We start from the raw sequence: 17,278 nt of genomic DNA on the forward strand, positions 1-17,278 counted from the left end.
TTTAACAAGCGGCAGCTCCTGATGATGGGGAATGATGTAAACATTGCAGATTCCTGCGTTCCTTATAGGATCTTCCCTTTCCCAACTGTTGGATGTGCCTGCATGCAAATGCTTGCCTGTACCAACTGCTCCCAGTATGTGATGGATCTATCTAAAGCCAAGGAATGCCTGGGTCTCAGGTTACAGGCAGCTCTGGAGACCTGACTTCTTGGCCTCTATTGGTGCAGAAGTCTGTGGATTTCTGAAGAGGGGAAGAGTGTTGGGAAAGATAAACTGTGTTTTTATTCACAAGACAGCAGCACCAAGGCATAAATAAGGACTGAATAAAAATCTCTATTTTGCCCTTTAGCCCATTAGTTCCAGTGGAGTAATAATAACACAGGTTGAGTCTTTGTAATCCATTGTCCTTCCAGGGCCTTGGTTGATATATAACCATCCCTCCTTTTCCATGCTTTTCCCTGACTTCCTAAGCAAAATCTGCCTGGCCTCGAGATAGACTTGGAGGCATCAGATTTCTGTCTCTGATTCCTTCCACTGTTCCCTGACTGATGTACCTTCCCTACCCCAGGCTGTACAGCACAGGGTGGCTGAGCCCCTCTGCTCTGAGCTCTGTGTGATGCAGAGGTCCTGAGACAGCTGGGAACAAAGCAGCCACTGTTAATATCCGAATTCTTCCAATGTTGGTGTTAATAACTGTAACACTTGATAGAATGATGATGTGCCGGCTGGAACTTCTGTATTTCTGATATCTTTTTGTGTTTTTTTGTTAACGTTGAAATTTTGAGTCCTAATAGTGTTATGGGAAGGTAAGATCACACGGGCAGCAACAGCCCATCATAGAATCACAAGGTTGGAAAGGACCTATAAGACCATCTAGTCCAACCATCCTCCTATCACCATTACTGCCCACTGAGATGCTAAACCCTACCTCATAGCACCTCATTCAGATTCCAGCATTCAGTGTCAGCAGCCTCTTCCTTTCCTTTGCATATTTCCCCTCCTGAATTTCCCACAAGAACAGGCCCATTGCACCATGTGCTTTTGTGTTTGCTGCTGCATTTTGGGATGGTAGTCATCTTTGAGATCCAAGCAGCATCTGGAGTCATTGGGATCTGTAAAGGATTGTGGAGTAGTGTTAGAATTGCCATTTATGCCCCATTTACTCAGTGTGTAACCTTACATAGCATGCATTTGTCATGGGGTTCACTTTGACACTTGAAGATGACCTTCCAGTTGACCTGCCAAGAAGATTTGAGCGCTGATTTTTTACAAGGATGTGTAGTTCTCCAGCACTGAATTCTTCCTACTTATTTATGTGTCTGTGTCCCTTGACTTACACCTTTTCATTCTTCTTTTGTGTTTGCAGGACATTGAAGCCACGATGAACTCTGCTCTGAACGAGCTGCGGGAGCTGGAAAGGCAGAGCAGCGTCAAGCACACACCGGATGTCGTCCTCGACACCCTGGAGCCTTTAAAAACATCCCCAGTTGTGGCCCCCACATCTGAGCCCTCCAGCCCCCTGCACACCCAGATCCTCAAGGACACTGAGCCAGCCTTCCAGCGCAGCGCCAGCACGGCCGGCGACATCCCTTGCACCTTCAGGCCAGTGAAATCAGTCAAAATGGCCACGCAGGTCAAACCCCCCGCAACGCGGCCAAAACCTACAGTTTTCCCCAAAACCAACACCACGAGCCCCAGCGTTGCCTCCTCTGCATCTCAGCAGCCTGCTGACAAGTCCTGTACTGTCTGATAAACCCGATGCTGCTCTGCGGGTACAGCCGCGTTGTTTCAGATGAAGAGACCGTGCTAAAGACGTTAGAATTCCTATTTAACTCCATCCTGAACTTGTGCTGAAGGTTTATGGTGAGCTGCTCCCTCCTGCTGGGTGCAGGCTCAGTGCTAACAGCCTCATCCTGGTGGTGTCCGTAAGGTGAAGCCCTTCGTGCCACGTGTGGGGAAATCCAATCCTGGGTCACTGTGAAGCTGAGGAGGAAAACACAACAGCACTGAGTTGGATCTTGGTTTCTCACTGACGCCTTGCTCCAAGCATTTGGCCGCTGGAGGGCATATTTGGCAGCATCATGTTTTGAGTACTGGTGTAGTGACTTTATATATTCCGTGTTTCGTTTATCGCAGGGGAACAATAGGGTAGGTTTTAGTCTATTGCATGTTTTGGTGCCACTCGTTTTTGTGGAGCTTGGACATGCCCCTTTCTTGTGCATTGTTACGACGCTGGTGCCACTGTGGTTAAGGGTCTGTCTGGACTTCCATACCATCCTCGGGTTATGTTTGTTTGCTGCCCCGTCCCTCCCTGCAGGGCTTTTATTCATCCAGCCTCGTCCTTTTATATGACACGTCATGAAAAATAGTTTCCTCTGGAACACTCTTAGGTTTTGTGGAATGATCCGTAATATGTGTATGTGCAAATATGAACAGATACGTTCCTGGGGTATAGGAGCATAACAAAGAACCCAGTTGTTGCTTATGGACAATCTGGCTGTTTTTCTCCTTGGCTCTCCCATATTTAAAAACAGCTTCATTGTTTTCCAGTGTACTTTTAGCCCATGGGCTGCGATGTGGTGTGTGGGCTCAGGAGACTGAATGTCAAAACAAGCAAACTTCTGCAATCCACCATCCTCTCATGGGGTTCCACTTCGTAACGCACACACTATTGTTTCGATCATGTATCAGGATGGATCCTTAACAAAAATCCCACTGATAAGCACTGTAAAACTTCAATCAGAAGTTCTCAAGCTCTGTATCTTTTCCCCTTTTACCCCCTCCATCATTCCTGGCTGTAAATGCTTCAGGGTGAGCTGCCTTGGGGTCTGCTCTCATAGAGCAGCACTGCGTGGGATGGTGCCATGGCAGCATACAGCTTCTGGAGTGGCTCTTGGTGGATGGAAGGCCTATGTAGGACTCCGGACATTGGAATGAACTCTTAGGACATGTATTTATATGGTAGGCAGCAAATGCTTCAGCTGCCAGCAGGTTGCATTGAGCTCTGATTGTGCTCTGCTGAGAATTGTCCACGATGCAATTAACACTTATTTAATTCTTACAAAGGAAGGCACGTGTGCCACTCACAGCAATGAGGAGGAGCTCGTGGTCCTGCAGGAGGGGAGACGGACTGACCCTCACTCTGCACCATTCCCAAGCTTTTCTGGGATTTAAAAAGTAGCTGCACATCTGATGTTCTCATCGAGTAAATGCAAGCAAGGGCAGGATAAGAGAAGTTATTTTCATATCTTCCATTTTATCTTTTGGTTTGAAATCTATGTGTTTCTCACACTTGGCTTCCTTGTGACTGCAATGTCCTGACGATCAGCAATTGCAACAAGGAAAGAAACAAAGCAGAACTTAACAAAGAACAGTTCCTTAAACGTACTTTTCTCTTGGATCGAAGGATGCTACTCGGAGAAGTGAAGGGGCTTTTATTGTGTCCTCATCCATCCCCACCCCTATAGAAGTCACACAGCCGTATTACACCCTGCTCCCTTATGGGCAGGATCCCCCAGCGACCAGCCAACATTGCTCTCAGGTTCTGATGGACTTCTACCACCAAGGAATCACTTGGGCTTTTGGGGAATAAGAACTGAACTTGCAATTTAATTTGCTCAGGCAGAACTTTCTGGCATTTACTTTACGTAGGGAATATTTTGCTTTAGTTTGTGTTTGGTCGCAAACGACCGATTACTCTTGTGTCAAGAGCAGGATCTCTGTGAATTTTACTTTTGAACTCATTTGTAATGCCTTATTTTCTTTCTATTTTTATGCCTAGCATTGGTGTTTCTAAGAATTAAGTGTCCGGCCACGCACAGCACATCTGGAGGAGATGCTCTTTTCTGTCTTTGAGGTCTGAACGAGTGGGAATTGAGAGATAAAGACTTCAGGTTACTCTGTCTGTATATGAATAACTGTGCTTATCTCTAGCATCCGCAGCTCTGGGACAATCCTACTGTCAAGAGGAATATGCTTAACAGGATAAACTGTATACGAAGCAACTCAACTGGAATTTTGGTGTGCACTGTGACTGACACTTAAACCTACAGCAAGCAATATGGCAGACTGAAGGACTTCTCCTCTTCTGCGTGGCCTGGGTTTATCCAGCCAGCAGGAAACGCACACAATATAGGGGGAACTGGAGAAGGAATTGGGTAGCTCAGCTCCTTCGCTCCATGAGCATCCCAGGCTGAGCATCATTGCCATCGTGGTTTATTGCCATGGGGGCACAGGGGAGGTGGGGAAGGAAAACTGGAAACATCAACACCACCCTGCAGAGGCAGCGGGCATCTTGTGCAGGAGATGATGGTGTGGATGAGGAAGGCACGGTGGTTTGCCTGGGGAGGTGTCACTCTTACTTCCTATCTTCGTGTTGAGAAGAAATATTTGCTCTTCCATGGAAATCCTTTTCATGACTTTGATGTGATGTATGTGTCAGATATAAAGACAAGCAGTGTTTGATAACTGGAATAACGTATGTCTGTTTGATAGTGCTTTGTATGAACAAAGGGTTCTTGTTCATCGGATGTTGGATTCAAGTAATCCAAAGCCAAACTTTTAAAGCAAAATACGGTTTTAGGTGATCAGTCTTAATAGTTTTGGAAGCTGTAACCTCTGATGTTTTATTTCCCTTGTTGGGAACCGAGCAGTGTGCTTTCATGGTTGCTAAACTCCTGCCTCTCTGAGGCAATCCAAAGGCTCTCAGTTATCTCTTGTCCACGTGTTCTTCATGTCAGGGCAATGGGACGTGAACCAACTCTCTCACTTGATCTGTACTGCCTGAAAATGATTAAATAATCAGAGCGCACTGTGACAGCAGGAAAAAAACAAACACCAACCAACCATGTTGTGTATGTATGTATTTTGATACCTGTTGAAAAGGAGTCTTTGGGTTTCCTGTGCTGAATACCTCATATGTTGAATTGTTTGGGTTTATTTTTGTTGTTGAATTGTTGTCGAATTGTTGTTATTATTTTTTTCTTTTTAAGGCAAGGTTGTTCTTGCTCAAAAGTAGGTTAAGGTAACCAAGTTCTCATAACTTTATTTACAGAACCGAAACCCTTTGGAGTTTGGCAAGGAATTCCATCTGTTCCAGTTCCTCTCTGGAGCAATAGTGAGACTATAGAGGTGCAGATGGAGTTTACTGCCTCACTCCTTTCCTCCCGTGTGTCAGAACCTCGCATTCAGTTGAACGCTGTGCGTGCTTTGGGTTTTGCTGAGCATTCGAGGGGGTTCTCTTCCAGATGTCTCCAGGTAGCACTTCGGACCCTTTGCATCCATTTAGCTGATAGACTGGAGTGCTCTGTGTGCAGAGGGAAGGCTGGGGGCAGTTCTCACAGTGCTTGGTTTGCTCGTCAGGCAGCTGTGATGATGGAGAAAGGCCCATAGGGACAAGTGGAGGGGCTCCTTGGTTGGTGGGCAGTATATAGTCCCTGTGCATGGCAGGATCCAGCCCTACATGGAGATGCTCTACAATGAGCAGATGCCTTTCCTCACTGCTCTATGAACCAAGGCGGGGAGGGAAGAAAGAACATAGGAACCCTTAGGCACTCCCATTGCGAATGGGGGTGAAGGAGTTGAACAAGCGAGGGCTTTATTTATTTGTGATGTTTTTGGTCGTAGCCTTTTTGTGGGCTTCAATGGCAGCCGTGGGGCCATGGCTGGAGGTGCTGAGCTCTGATGGGCCGTGCTGAGCTTTGGGTCTGAGCTCACACATCGCTTTATGAGAACCTTCCCTTTGGATCTACTCCTGCTCGTCTACTCCGTTTCCTGGTACTTGAAACCAATACTTGACCACAGCGGTGCTGGGCAGGGCTCAGTTTATGGGGTCTTTATGTAGACCCGGAGATGCCAACACAGCAACTCGAGGCCTGAAAAATGATGACTTTTATTTTCCTTTTTGTGCTTCCTATAAACGTGGTCAGAAGGACGAAAAGCATCGTTGTTTGAAGATGGGCCAAAAAGAGGCGAGGGCAGCTCCCTGCTGTGCTGATACTTGAGATACCACGCTTGGTACAGGGTAAACACTGAGCAGTTTGCAATGGGAACGAGAGGAGGATCCTTCACTTAAAGGCACTGTAGTAACTTTATGCTTGAAGTGGACTTCACCTTTCCTTTCTCTTCAGGCACAGCCCTGTGGTTGAATAAATGAAGTCCAATGGACTTGGACTCGTGTGTGCGTGTGCCAAACTGCTGGAGCAATACTTGGAGCAGCAGGTTCTGTACCAGACCAGCTCTATGTAGCCAAAACAGGGCCAACGTTGAACCCACCCCCTGATGCACGTTGAACAGCAGCCACGTTATGGTTCCGACTGTATTGGAGTAGAAAATCTGACTGCAAAGACTGGAAACTGCATCGTGTTGGTCCGAAGCCTCAGCCCTGCACTGGGCTCTGCAATGGGGTTTTGTTAACAGCTGTTGTTTGGTGGGATGGGATGTTCTTTGCTTCGACAGTTTCCATTGTTTCATGTCTTCTACACCAATATATATACGGTGTATATATTAAACCGTGTAAAGTTGTACTTTGTATATAGAACTGTACAATATGGAGGTACATCCTTTGGTTTTGTTTTTTTTTCCTCCTTCCTTTCCTTTTGGTACAGTATTGTACAGTATTTAGGAGTCTTTATGTGTTGGAAAATGTTAAATCCGTGCTGGGGGCTACGAACTGTATTCATTGTCGTTAGCAATAGTTTTTGGAGAAATAAATGTTTTTGGGTATGGTGGAAACGCTGACCTATGGATGCCAATGAATGATGGATGAATTGGGTGCTCTGGGTTGGAAGGAGAGAAGAACCAGCTTGGTGTGTATCATTAGCAGGCAGCGTGGCCTTGTAAGTGCTGGGCTGTGTCCATCTGCTCCTGCACACACCTCTCCAGCAGCATCAGGGCGCACAGGGGGTTCTTTTGCAATGACCTGATTTTAAACTGCTTAATCTTCATCGTTTTCCTGGAGAGAAGACGGGCCTCGAACTGGCTGGGAAAGAGGATTTGAGGTTGAGATTATGGATTGGGTCGTTATTGTTATTGCTGGGGTTGCCCCCATCTCAGCATGTGGTTTTTCAGAGCTGGGGTGAGGGAACCGTGTCAGGGCTTTGGCACATTGGATTCCCTTTGTTTGGGTTCCAAGGGATTAATTATTTACAGTGAGGGCTGGTGTATAACTGAGCTGTGCTGGGGGTGACCACTCTGTGTCCCCACATCCCTGGGCAGCTGTGGTTTCATCCCCCAGCCCTATGGTTTGTCACATAACAGCAAGTTATGACAGCAAATGGAGCCAGCCCCCCATAAAGTCCCCATTGATTTCCATGGGATGCAGCTTCACATTGCTTGGTGCTTTAGGATTCTATATGCAGTAGGAAGCGGTAATGGGATGACGCCCCAGTAATGGGGTGATGCCCAAACAGACGCTTTGGGGGCATTAACCCACTGGCCTGGAGGAGGATGCTCTAATCCCTTAAAGCCCTTTGATCCCATGGCTGTTGGAGCACGCAGCCCTCCTGCTGTTTGCATGCAGCTGGGATGCATTGCTGGGGCTCTGCTGCCATCAGCCGGTGTGAGCAGCGCACAGTGCTGAGCTGCCAATGGGAAGCAATTTTGGGGTGCCGTAAATGCATCAATTATTTCCTGCTGTCAGCCCAACTCGGCTCATCCATCACTTGCAAGCGGCGTGTGTGGGTTGGAAATGGAAGAAAGCTTTGCTTTGGGGGGTTTTATTGCTCCCAGAGCTGTTGTTTCGCTTTCTTTTCCCTGCTGAGTGCACATGGAGGCTCTCTTTGCACATGCTTCCTCTTTGCTTGGGCTTTATTTAGGGCGGTTTTACCTGGGTGTGAAGGACACACAGCTCTATGGCTTTGGATGGGAGCTGCAACGCTGCCATCTGCAGGGACACCCCAATAGGGTGCATTGATCCTGCAGTCCTGGGGTGACCCATCTCCTCTTGAGGGCTGCAGGCTTTTCCATCACATCACTGCAGCCATCTTCCATCTGCACATCCACATTGAGGACACAAAGAGCAGCGGTGCACAGCACTGCTCCAAACCTCAGCCCTTCCCCCTGGCTCCCTGCATGCAGCATTGCATGCTGGCCATGCCCAGCACCGTTTGCTCTTCCTGCATTCTTTTGCAACTCTGGGAATGCTTTTTTCTCTCTCTCAAGCAGGAAGCTGAAGCATTTCCTCCTCCAGCCGCAGCCGATGCTTGCAGAGCGAGTTTTGCAATCCCGTGGGTTTCTGTTCTGCAGCGGGGAGGTGCTTTTCCCCACCTTGCAGCTCTCTCTGCCTGCACTTTGTTGCATCTCCTTGCGTTGCGCTGCCGGTCCCAACAGGTCCCAGCGAGCAGCGGGGTTTGCTGGAGCACAGAGCAGCCTCCCATGTGCAGGTAGGAGGGCAGCCGTGCTGTGCATGCAGCCGTGCTGTGGCTCTGTGTGCATTGCTGGCAGCAAAAGGGGGAGCAGCGTTGACAGTGTTGACAGGCGATGCAGAGCACCCCCAATTACCTCTGGAGCACAGACGACCTGCTGGGCCAAGGAGCCACGGCCTGTGTCTACAAAGCCCGCAGCAAGGTGAGGAGATGGGGGTTGGAGGGGGGATACAGCCACCCCAGGGCTGCCAAACCCCTGTGCCCTCCTGCTGTGTGTTACCAGGGCTTTGTTTCTGTTTTTCTCTATGTGGGATACAAGCTGGTTTTGGGGTGAGCTGAGCTCCGTGCTCTGCTGCTCCCCCAGCATCAGGAAGGGGCCATTTGTGTGCCCACCCAGCAGCACTGGGGTAGACTCACAGCCCTGCTGTTCTCTGTTTCATTAAGTGTGGGGTAGAGGTGAGTGTGGAGCAGCAGAGCACAGCGCTTGGTGCCCCCACCCCACTGCAAAGCTCTGACAGCGCTGCAGGAACGTGGGTGCCACGTGGGTGCAGCGACAGGAAGCAAACAGAGCAGAGCAGCAGCGTTTGCTTTTGCAGTGTAGGAAGCCAAAGCTGTGCTGAGTATCATTGGCACCCAGAGCAGCAGCGAGGCTAATGGTGCTGTTAGGGATGGGTTGAGCCATCGTTCCCTTTTCTTCTTCTTCCTCCTTGCCCAGAAATCAGGGGAGCTGGTTGCTGTCAAGGTCTTCAACAAAGCCAGCTACCTGCGGCCGCAGGAGGTGCAGATGAGGGAGTTTGAGATGCTGAGGAAGCTGAACCATAAGAACATCGTCAAGTTGTTTGCAGTGGAGGAGATGGTAAGCAGGACCAGGACCCTCCCTCCTGCATTATATCCAAGCAGAATCCTACAGCCCTATTGATGATGTGGGAGGGGGGTGGGAAGGTGGGTCTGTACAGCTCACCCTGCATCCCTGCAGGGCAGCAGCAAGCAGAAGGTGCTGGTGATGGAGTACTGCTCCAGTGGCAGCCTGCTGAGCGTCCTTGAGGACCCTGCCAATGCTTTTGGTTTAGCTGAGCCCGAGTTCCTCGTGGTGCTGCAGTGTGTGGGTGAGCAGCGTCTCTGTCCCATTGGCATCGGGGCCAAACTACATGCATGGCACCACTGGGTGGTTGGGGAGTGTTGCTTTCCCCCTAAAGGATTTCCCTTTCCAATAGCTTTGGGGATGGACTCTGCCCTACAGCTGAGGATTTAGGGCTGTGCATCCCTATGTGCTCCCTGCTCCTCCCTATTACCCAAAGCCCCAATTCCTGATGTGATCCCCATTAACATGCAGCCACCTTTAGGGTCTGTCCCCACCTCTGCCCTTCTCTCATTGATCCCAACACATCCCAGTGGCAGGGATGAACCACCTCCGTGAGAACGGCATCGTGCACAGGGACATCAAACCAGGCAACATCATGCGCCTGGTGGGGGAGGACGGGCAGAGCATCTACAAACTGACTGACTTTGGTGCTGCTCGAGAGCTGGAGGATGATGAGAAGTTCGTGTCTGTCTATGGGACCGAGGAGTACCTGGTGAGTACAGGGGGACTGAATCCATCCCTCCATCCAGCAGTGATGCTCAGAGCCCCTTTCAAAGGGGTCAGCCAGTCCAACCATCAACCCACCTCCACCATTAAGGGCCATTTTGAATGGCCACCCTATGGGGCTCAGCGATGCTCTGCTCCATCCCTCAGCACCCCGACATGTATGAGCGTGCTGTCCTGCGGAAGCCACAGCAGAAGGCATTCAGTGTCACCGTCGACCTATGGAGCATTGGCGTCACCTTCTACCACGCTGCCACAGGCCGGCTGCCCTTTGTGCCCTTCGGGGGACCCCGCAGGAACAAGGAGACCATGTGTGTACACTCCTTGGGCTGTTCTCTCCCCCCACTCTGTGCTCTTGTTGTAAGCTGTGCCTTTTTACATCCCTCCCTGCTGCACCCCAGGTACAAGATCACCACTGAGAAGCCCCCAGGGGCCATTGCAGGCGTGCAGAGGCAGGAGAACGGCAGCATCGAGTGGAGCTACGAGCTGCCCCTCACTTGCCAGCTGTCGGTGTGAGTGTCCCTATGGGGTGCCCTGCACGTGGCTGCAGCAATACAGACGTTCATTTCACCTCCTCTTGCTGCCGCAGGGGGCTGAAGGATCAGCTCGTCCCCATTCTGGCCAACATCCTGGAGGTGGATCAGGAGAAATGCTGGGGCTTCGATCAGTTCTTTGCAGAAACCAATGACATTTTGCACAGGATCGCGGTCGACGTCTTCTCCCTGCAGCAGGCGTCCTCACACCGCATCTACATCCACTCCTACAACACGTGAGGGTGCACAGCGAGGCTGGGGGTGGGTTGGGGGGCTCAGCTCCTCCATGGCCTCGGTGCTGTTGTGCTACAAGAGGACGTTTGCAATTCAAGCAGTGGAAATCAGTGCTGAGCTCATGGCTCATTCCCCATCCTTCCTTATTTTTTTGTTCTCCATTTTAGTACCAGCAAGTTTTTAGACGCCGTCTTCAAACAAACAGACATAATCCCTCACCACCAAGAATATTTCTTTGAAGGCCACCCGTATGAGTTGGACCCCAACCTCCAAGCCCGTAACTTCTGCAGAACAACCCGGCACAACCCTCTGACTCTGCTGAGCTGTGCTGAGCAGCCCGAGGACGTGGTGGGTGTGAGATACAGAGACCGTGAGTACCCATGGAACAGCTTGGGTTGGAAGGGACCTCAGGGGTCATCCACTTCCAGCCTTGGAGAGCTGCCCTGAGCCTCGGGCACTGCAGTGCTCCGGTGCATGGGCAGCTCTTGACTTTGTTGGGATGTCCCTCCTGAATCTCTCTGACCGCTCTCCACCTTTCCAGCTGCGCTCGACTTCCCCAAGTTCATCCCCAAGGTTGACGTGGTGGCTGATTGCAGCACTGCCAAGGTGGGCAAAGGAGGATGGGGGGGATGTGGGGAGCCCCAGCAGAGCGGACACAGCCCCCTCTTCATCCCTTTGCTTTGCAGAGTGCAGTGGGTGCTGTGCACCAGACACTGAGGATTGCACAGGAGCTGCAACGGTGCCAGGAGCTGACAGTGCGGGGGCTGCACTGGGTGATGTGAGTGCCAGGCAACCCCCTGCTTCAGTGGGAGTCATCATCATCTTCCTCATTAGGATCATCACTGTGTATTTTCCCCATTGCATCCATTCCCTTTGGGTGGGAGCTCCTTATGTTGTGTCCTTGCTCCCTGCAGAGCAGCACCCTCCCACCCAGCACTCCTCCTTTCTTACCCTTTGCTTTTCCCTGAGCCCCATGAGCCCTAAAGCTGCTGGCATACAGGGCTCTAATACTCTAATTACTTTTTCTCCTGGCAGTGGCAACTTGAGGTCTGAGTGCTCGAGGGTTTTGGAGCAGAGGAGAGGGGTGCACACGGTGCTGTCTGGGCTGCAGCTGATGGAGGCGAAGACCCAGGGGCTGTAAGTGCAAAAGGTTCCATGGGGCTCTTACAGCCCACGATCCCAGAGTGGAAGAGCAGCCCTGGGGTGCTCCCAGCCGTCTTGAACCAGCTACAATGGGATTCTCTTTGTGTCCTTTATAATTTTACCCCTCTTATACCCTTTATATCCTCAAAACCCTTTGTGTCCTTTGTGCTCATCAGAGGGGCTCCAATAATAATAAGCCTGGGGCCGTCCTTGCCCTCTTTGGGTGCACCCACCCCAGCATTCTGCCCCAGGCAAAACCAACCCCATAATGTCTAAAGTAACCCAGGTTTACTCTGCTTATTATCTCGTTGTTGCAGTGCAAAGTGCCTTGCTGCTGGCCTGCCTTCCTCTCCTCTTTTCAATCCAGCAAGCTTCTTAATTTCCATTTCATCTCAAAAGATGCAGACACATGGTTCCCATTGACTTCAGCTGAATTCATGTAGCTCCAAAGCACTGATGCTGCCTTTGGATGCGATGCTCATCCATCCTTTACCAACAGCCTTTGGATTGGGCTCATTTCTGCTGGCTTCAGCAGCTCTCAGCCTGTGCCAGCTGCACAAGAGAACAATATAGGAACAAATTGCACACAAGCAGATTCATACCAACTAATGCTTTGCATCGTGTGGCTCCCATTGGGTGCCCTGAGCTTCGCAAGGGGACAGCCCTATGTTCTTCCTGCTTGGGTGATGGCTTGTTTTCACCCCCTGGATATTCAAGATTGCTCTGTTTTGGCTTCCTGCAGGTACGAGGCCATTCCTGGGGGCAATGCACTGCCTGCCTTGAAGGATGTGGCTGCAGTGAAGATGCGGCTGCAGAGGGTGAGCAACCAGGGGGGAAGGAGGAGGGAGCACCCATGGGTGCCAGCAGCACTGGGAGGAGCCAGGAACCTCCCATTGACCCCCACCTCCTCCCATTGATCTCTACAGGTAGCAGAGGAGCTTTCCCAGTGCTCCCACAGCATCTTTGACTTCCAAGGGGTCCTGGATGGGATGGTGTCCGAACTGGTGCAGCATGGGCAACAAGCACACGAAGATAAAAGGTTTGTAGGTACAAAGACAAGGGTTTTGTAGGTGCTTTACCCAAACCCTTACAGCTGTTTTCAGTTTGATTTCGGGTGTGAGGGAACCCCAGTCTCACCCTCTTTGGCCTCACACCTCCTTCCTGGTCACACCTCACAGCATCCAGCAGATCGAGTGCTGTCTGGAGAAGATGCAGCTCATCTACAAGCAGTTCCGCAAGGCCAGGATGTGTCCGGGTGAGTTTGGAAGAGAACAAATGATTTCCCTTTGCTGGTTTGTATTTCTATGCTATGTGAGATTAACCCTGGGGGCTGCTGCTCTGAAGAGCCCCTGTGCATTATAGGAGCGCACACTGATTGGGTTGCAAACTTGAGCTTGCTCTGATGGTGTCTTTCGTCCCACAGCATTGGGCTACAATGAGGAGCAGATACACAAACTGGACAAGTGAGTGGCATCACCTACCCCCCCTTCCAGCCCCACAGTGGCATTGCTATGGCATCCCAATGGGATGCAGCATGTCTGTGGCTCATCCAGGCTGAAGAAGGACATGCACAGCATGTGGCTCCATAGGAACCAACCAGTGTTCGTTTCCATGCCCATTTTCCTGTTCATCTCCTGGTTTCAGGGTGAATTTGGGGCACTTGGCCAGGAAGGTGCTGCTCATCTTCCAGGAGGACTGTGCACAGAGGTACCAGAAGGCTCTGGCCCTGCATGGCAGCAGGATGAGGTATGGGTCCAGCTCATGATTATGGGGCCATTGGTCTGATATTAAGAGGTGGATGGTGCCATTGACCTGGTGTTGGAATGGAGATGGGGCCATCGATCTGATATTGGGCTGTGGATGGGGCCATTGGCCTGGTATTGGGATGAGAATGAAGCTATTGATCTGATATTGAGATATGGATGAAGCCATCAGTCTGATGGAGATGGGGCATTGATTTGACACTGGGATGTGAATTGGGACCATTGACCTGGTGTTGGGCTGGAGACATTAGTTTGTCATTGGTATGTAGATGGAGCCATTGATCTGATACTGGGCTGTGGATGGGGCCACTGACCTGGTGTTGGAATGGGGATGGGGGGCCACTGATCTGACACTGGGATGTGAATGGATGGAGCCCATAGAACTGCTGCTGAGGGACTCAGAAAGTAGCAATATAAGAGCAGCAGCTCGGTGTGACCATGAACAAACCTTCCCCATGTCTGCTCTCATATTAAGTGGTGTTTGGGGTCTGAAACACAGAGCAGGCTGCCCTGCATTGCTCAAGCACAACCTGCTGCCCATCACAGCAGCAGAGAGCAGGGGAGGGGGGAGCAGCTGTTATTTCCTGGGGTATTTTTACATGTTTTTCCATCCTTGGGCACAATGAACTGTGAGTCACCATTGGTTCTTTAAAATTAGTTTCACTCCAGCAGTAATTGCCTTGTTTGGAGTCTATCCCTGAGCGTTTTGTGGTGATGTGGGTGTTTTAGGTGGATCGTTTCACCTGAAATATTCTTCCCTTTTTATTTTAAGGCCAAACCAAAAGGGTTTTGTTTATACAACTGTGTGCATCTCACCCCAAGGCACCCAGCAGCAGCAGGGACAGCAGTGCACTATGAGCAGCAGCAATGATCCCAATCCCACTTAAAGCAGCACTTTCCCTAATTAATTGCTTTGCTATTAGTGCTGTTTGGATAGCAGAGCTGCAGCCCTAATTGCAACACTCCTTTGCTTTCCCTTGGGGATTTTAACTCAGATCCGGCAAGGCCTGCAGAAAGCAGAATGAAAAGGAATATCAAACGGTGTGACCGACATTGACTGCAACATTTGCTCTTCTTGCCCTTCTTAGGAAAGTCTGTGAGATAAAGAAGCAGCTGAAGAGGCTCAGCAACCACATCAGCACTTGCAGCGTGGAAGCCAGCGAGTGCCAGGGCTGCCTGCAGCTGGTGGGTGCTGCAGGGTTTGTGTTGGGTGTTGGTGTCATACTTGGAGTTTCTAGCTTTGTGCTCAGAGGTTTGGGAGTTTGCTTTCCCCTCCAAGCAAAGCAATGGTTGGGTGAACCCCTTTGCAGTGCCACTCTTGCTCTAAAACTGGATTTGGGTGGATGGGTTTGTGCTTCAATAAGCTGAAGCATCACCTTTGGTTGTGGTGATGGATTAGCTGACATGCTGCAGCAGGGCTGGTGTGTAGATGGGTTGGGTTGTCCTGTTTATCCTAAGGAGTGGGTGGGCTGGGTGTGAGCCTGCCTGCATCATTTCCTTGAGTGCTTTGTCACCCTGGGGTAAGCACGGAGGGCACGAACAATGAGCAGCTCATGGGGTGTTTGAGCTTTACCCTCTGCATCTCTGCAGGCTTTGGACAAGTTCCTACAGGTGGTTATGGCAGAGAAACACAGCCTGGCCCTGATCCCTGCAGTGCCTTCACCCGTTCCCCTGAGCCAAACACGCCAGGAGATGGCTTTGCAGTGAGTGTCGGGGGCAGTTTGTCCATGGGGCAGCTCGGTGTGAGGGCTCTGCAGAGCTGGGGTGGAGGTGGGAAGCTGTGTGCAGCCCTATGCAATGCCCTTGTGCTGCCAGGTTCCCTTTCAATTCAGTGAATGGGGATGGGGGCATCTCCTCTGCTCCTCCGGGGGATGCTCAGAGCTGGGCTGTGTCTGTGCAGGATGCAGGAGCTGCTGGAGAAGATGAAGTCGGTAACGTGCGACCTCCAGTTCAACAACGGCATCATCGAGCGGTGAGTGGAGCACTTGGAGAGCCCTGTGTTCTGCATTGGGGCCGGGCACTGAGCACAGCCACAGCACCACGGCTGTCACAGCAGCACTGCACCTGCATCGCCTTCTGTGCTTCACCCCAACTTTGTTTGTATAGGACTGAATGCAGTGCTGCAGCTCATCCACAGTGCATGCAACAAGGGAAGACATCCCAGAAGCAGCCATGGGAACAAGGCCAGGCTCAGCACTGCCCCTTTAACCCCAAACTTTGCTCTGTTCCTACAGGCTCAGTGGGGCTGCTCCTGCTCCTGGGCTCTGAGCAGCTGCAAAAGAGAACAGGTCCTGCACTGCTCCGACACTGCAATGGTGCTAAAGCAGCCCTCTGGATCCTACCTCTGTGCTCCAGCACTTTTGCACAGTTCTTCAGCATTGGGTGGCTGCAAGCCTTGAATATTTAATGGGAAACTGCTTCAGCACCAGGTTTTTCTCCTTTAAAAAGTGCTTGAAGGACTCAGTGGCTTTCTGGCTTCTCTGTATCCCAGTGCCGGATGATGAAGAGTGTACACAAAGAAATTTCCTTGTGCCTTTTTGCCTATTTGGGGATTTCTGACCCTGCTCACTGAGCCCAGGGCAGGAAGGGGCTGCATCCAAAGGAGGAGATGGCAAAACCAGCCCCAGTTGTGCTGTTGCTGCCTCTTTAGCCCTCCTGCTACTCTCAGCCCCATCCCAGCACTGCTGATGGTTGTGTGGGCACAGGAAGCTGAGGGAGGTTTCTCTGTTTTGGTGTATTTTTGTAAGTATAACTGAGAATTCCTTAACATCCGCCTCCTGCCTTTAATTTGTGGGGTAAAATAGTGGAGATGGCAAAGCTGGGCTGCAGCAGGGATGGGGGCAGGAATGGGGATAACAGGATCCAGCAAAGCCCTGGGATGACTCCAAGGTTCAGAGGTGTCTCTGCAAGGAGAGACCAGGCCATGGTCTGGGCAAGCAGGTCTGACTCAATGCTGGGAGGCTCATCCTGCCTGTCTGAACCCATCCCATTATGTTCTATGGTGGTGATATATTCCAGCTCAGCCCAAAGCCTCCAGCTGAGGCTCACAGGGCTTCTCAGCTCTGGGAACTCAAGGTTGACCCCAGCCCAAGATTGGGATGGTGCATAGAGGGAGAGCAGCACCCAGTGCTGCTCCTTGCATTGACAATGGGGAATATTCCCTCATTCCCCTATATGCCTATAGGGAGGGATGTGATGCAGATCTTGCTGCCTGGCTCTCAGCATGGACACAGGGGGAGCAGGGAGCAGTGGCTCCAGTCTGTCCTGGCTTCATTTTCATGTAGGAATAGGAGAGTCAGGAGCTGCCCCTGTACAGGAAACCACTTTCTGAGTGGTATTTGGCACCAAATCTGTATATTCCCATTCATTTTAATTGTAAAAACCAACATCCCGACTGCCAAACCCAACCGCTTGCTGTGGAAGCAGTGGAGCAAAGCCACCTCTTAAAAGCTTCTCTCCTGCAAATTATTTCCTAGGGTTCTCCCAGCTTCACAACCAGCATTTCACTGAACCCAGGTCCATTGGAGCTGTGCTGATGTGGACCATGTGAGTGTTTGACCTGGAACGTGTTTTGGCTTCAAAAGGAAGGATTGATTTCTTGGCCTGCACCAAAAGGAAGAGCTGCTAATAGCCCTTCAGCTGCCATAATGCAGCAGC

The 17,278-nt window shown here is 50.8% G+C and overlaps 2 protein-coding genes across 9 annotated transcripts in view; both read left to right on the plus strand.

Annotated features, from left to right (window-relative positions):
• SRGAP2 (SLIT-ROBO Rho GTPase activating protein 2) overlaps window positions 1-6,732 on the plus strand; it is a 75,631-nt gene extending 68,899 nt beyond the window's left edge. For all 7 annotated transcript variants that reach the window (XM_015885312.3, XM_015885311.3, XM_015885313.3 and 4 more), the window contains one exon: window positions 1,367-6,732. In XM_015885312.3, the coding sequence (XP_015740798.2) occupies window positions 1,367-1,750 (384 nt within the window). In that variant the 3' untranslated portion in view covers window positions 1,751-6,732. The remainder of the gene's footprint in view (window positions 1-1,366) is intronic.
• Window positions 6,733-7,652: 920 nt separating this feature from the next.
• On the plus strand, window positions 7,653-16,393 carry IKBKE (inhibitor of nuclear factor kappa B kinase subunit epsilon). 2 transcript variants are annotated; one of them, XM_015885389.2, is made up of 20 exons: window positions 7,653-8,565; window positions 9,079-9,219; window positions 9,340-9,469; window positions 9,756-9,937; window positions 10,099-10,259; window positions 10,350-10,460; window positions 10,538-10,717; window positions 10,883-11,085; window positions 11,257-11,321; window positions 11,402-11,493; window positions 11,751-11,852; window positions 12,601-12,676; window positions 12,785-12,897; window positions 13,037-13,113; window positions 13,282-13,321; window positions 13,503-13,604; window positions 14,710-14,806; window positions 15,212-15,324; window positions 15,522-15,593; window positions 15,856-16,393. In XM_015885389.2, exons 1-20 carry the CDS (start codon window positions 8,479-8,481, stop codon window positions 15,887-15,889), a joined length of 2,178 nt encoding a protein of 725 aa, XP_015740875.2. In that variant the 5' UTR covers window positions 7,653-8,478; the 3' UTR covers window positions 15,890-16,393. The 2 variants fall into 2 exon arrangements, 1 of the variants encoding a protein (XP_015740875.2); XR_014938759.1 differs by having other exon boundaries at window positions 8,170-8,565; window positions 10,883-11,063.
• The last annotated feature ends 885 nt before the right edge of the window (window positions 16,394-17,278 follow it).

Source organism: Coturnix japonica, chromosome 38 (assembly GCF_054131305.1).
Source record: "Coturnix japonica strain WE chromosome 38, WE-NBRP24, whole genome shotgun sequence".
NCBI classification, from domain to species: domain Eukaryota; kingdom Metazoa; phylum Chordata; class Aves; order Galliformes; family Phasianidae; genus Coturnix; species Coturnix japonica.

Excerpts from the sequence above, each read along its gene's own strand:
- IKBKE (XM_015885389.2), top strand. The coding sequence starts at position 8,479 with ATGCAGAGCACCCCCAATTACCTCTGGAGCACAGACGACCTGCTGGGC. Across the intron at positions 9,220-9,339 it reads TGTTTGCAGTGGAGGAGATG|GGCAGCAGCAAGCAGAAGGT; the intron begins GTAAGCAGGACC and ends GCATCCCTGCAG. Across the intron at positions 11,853-12,600 it reads GAGGCGAAGACCCAGGGGCT|GTACGAGGCCATTCCTGGGG; the intron begins GTAAGTGCAAAA and ends GGCTTCCTGCAG.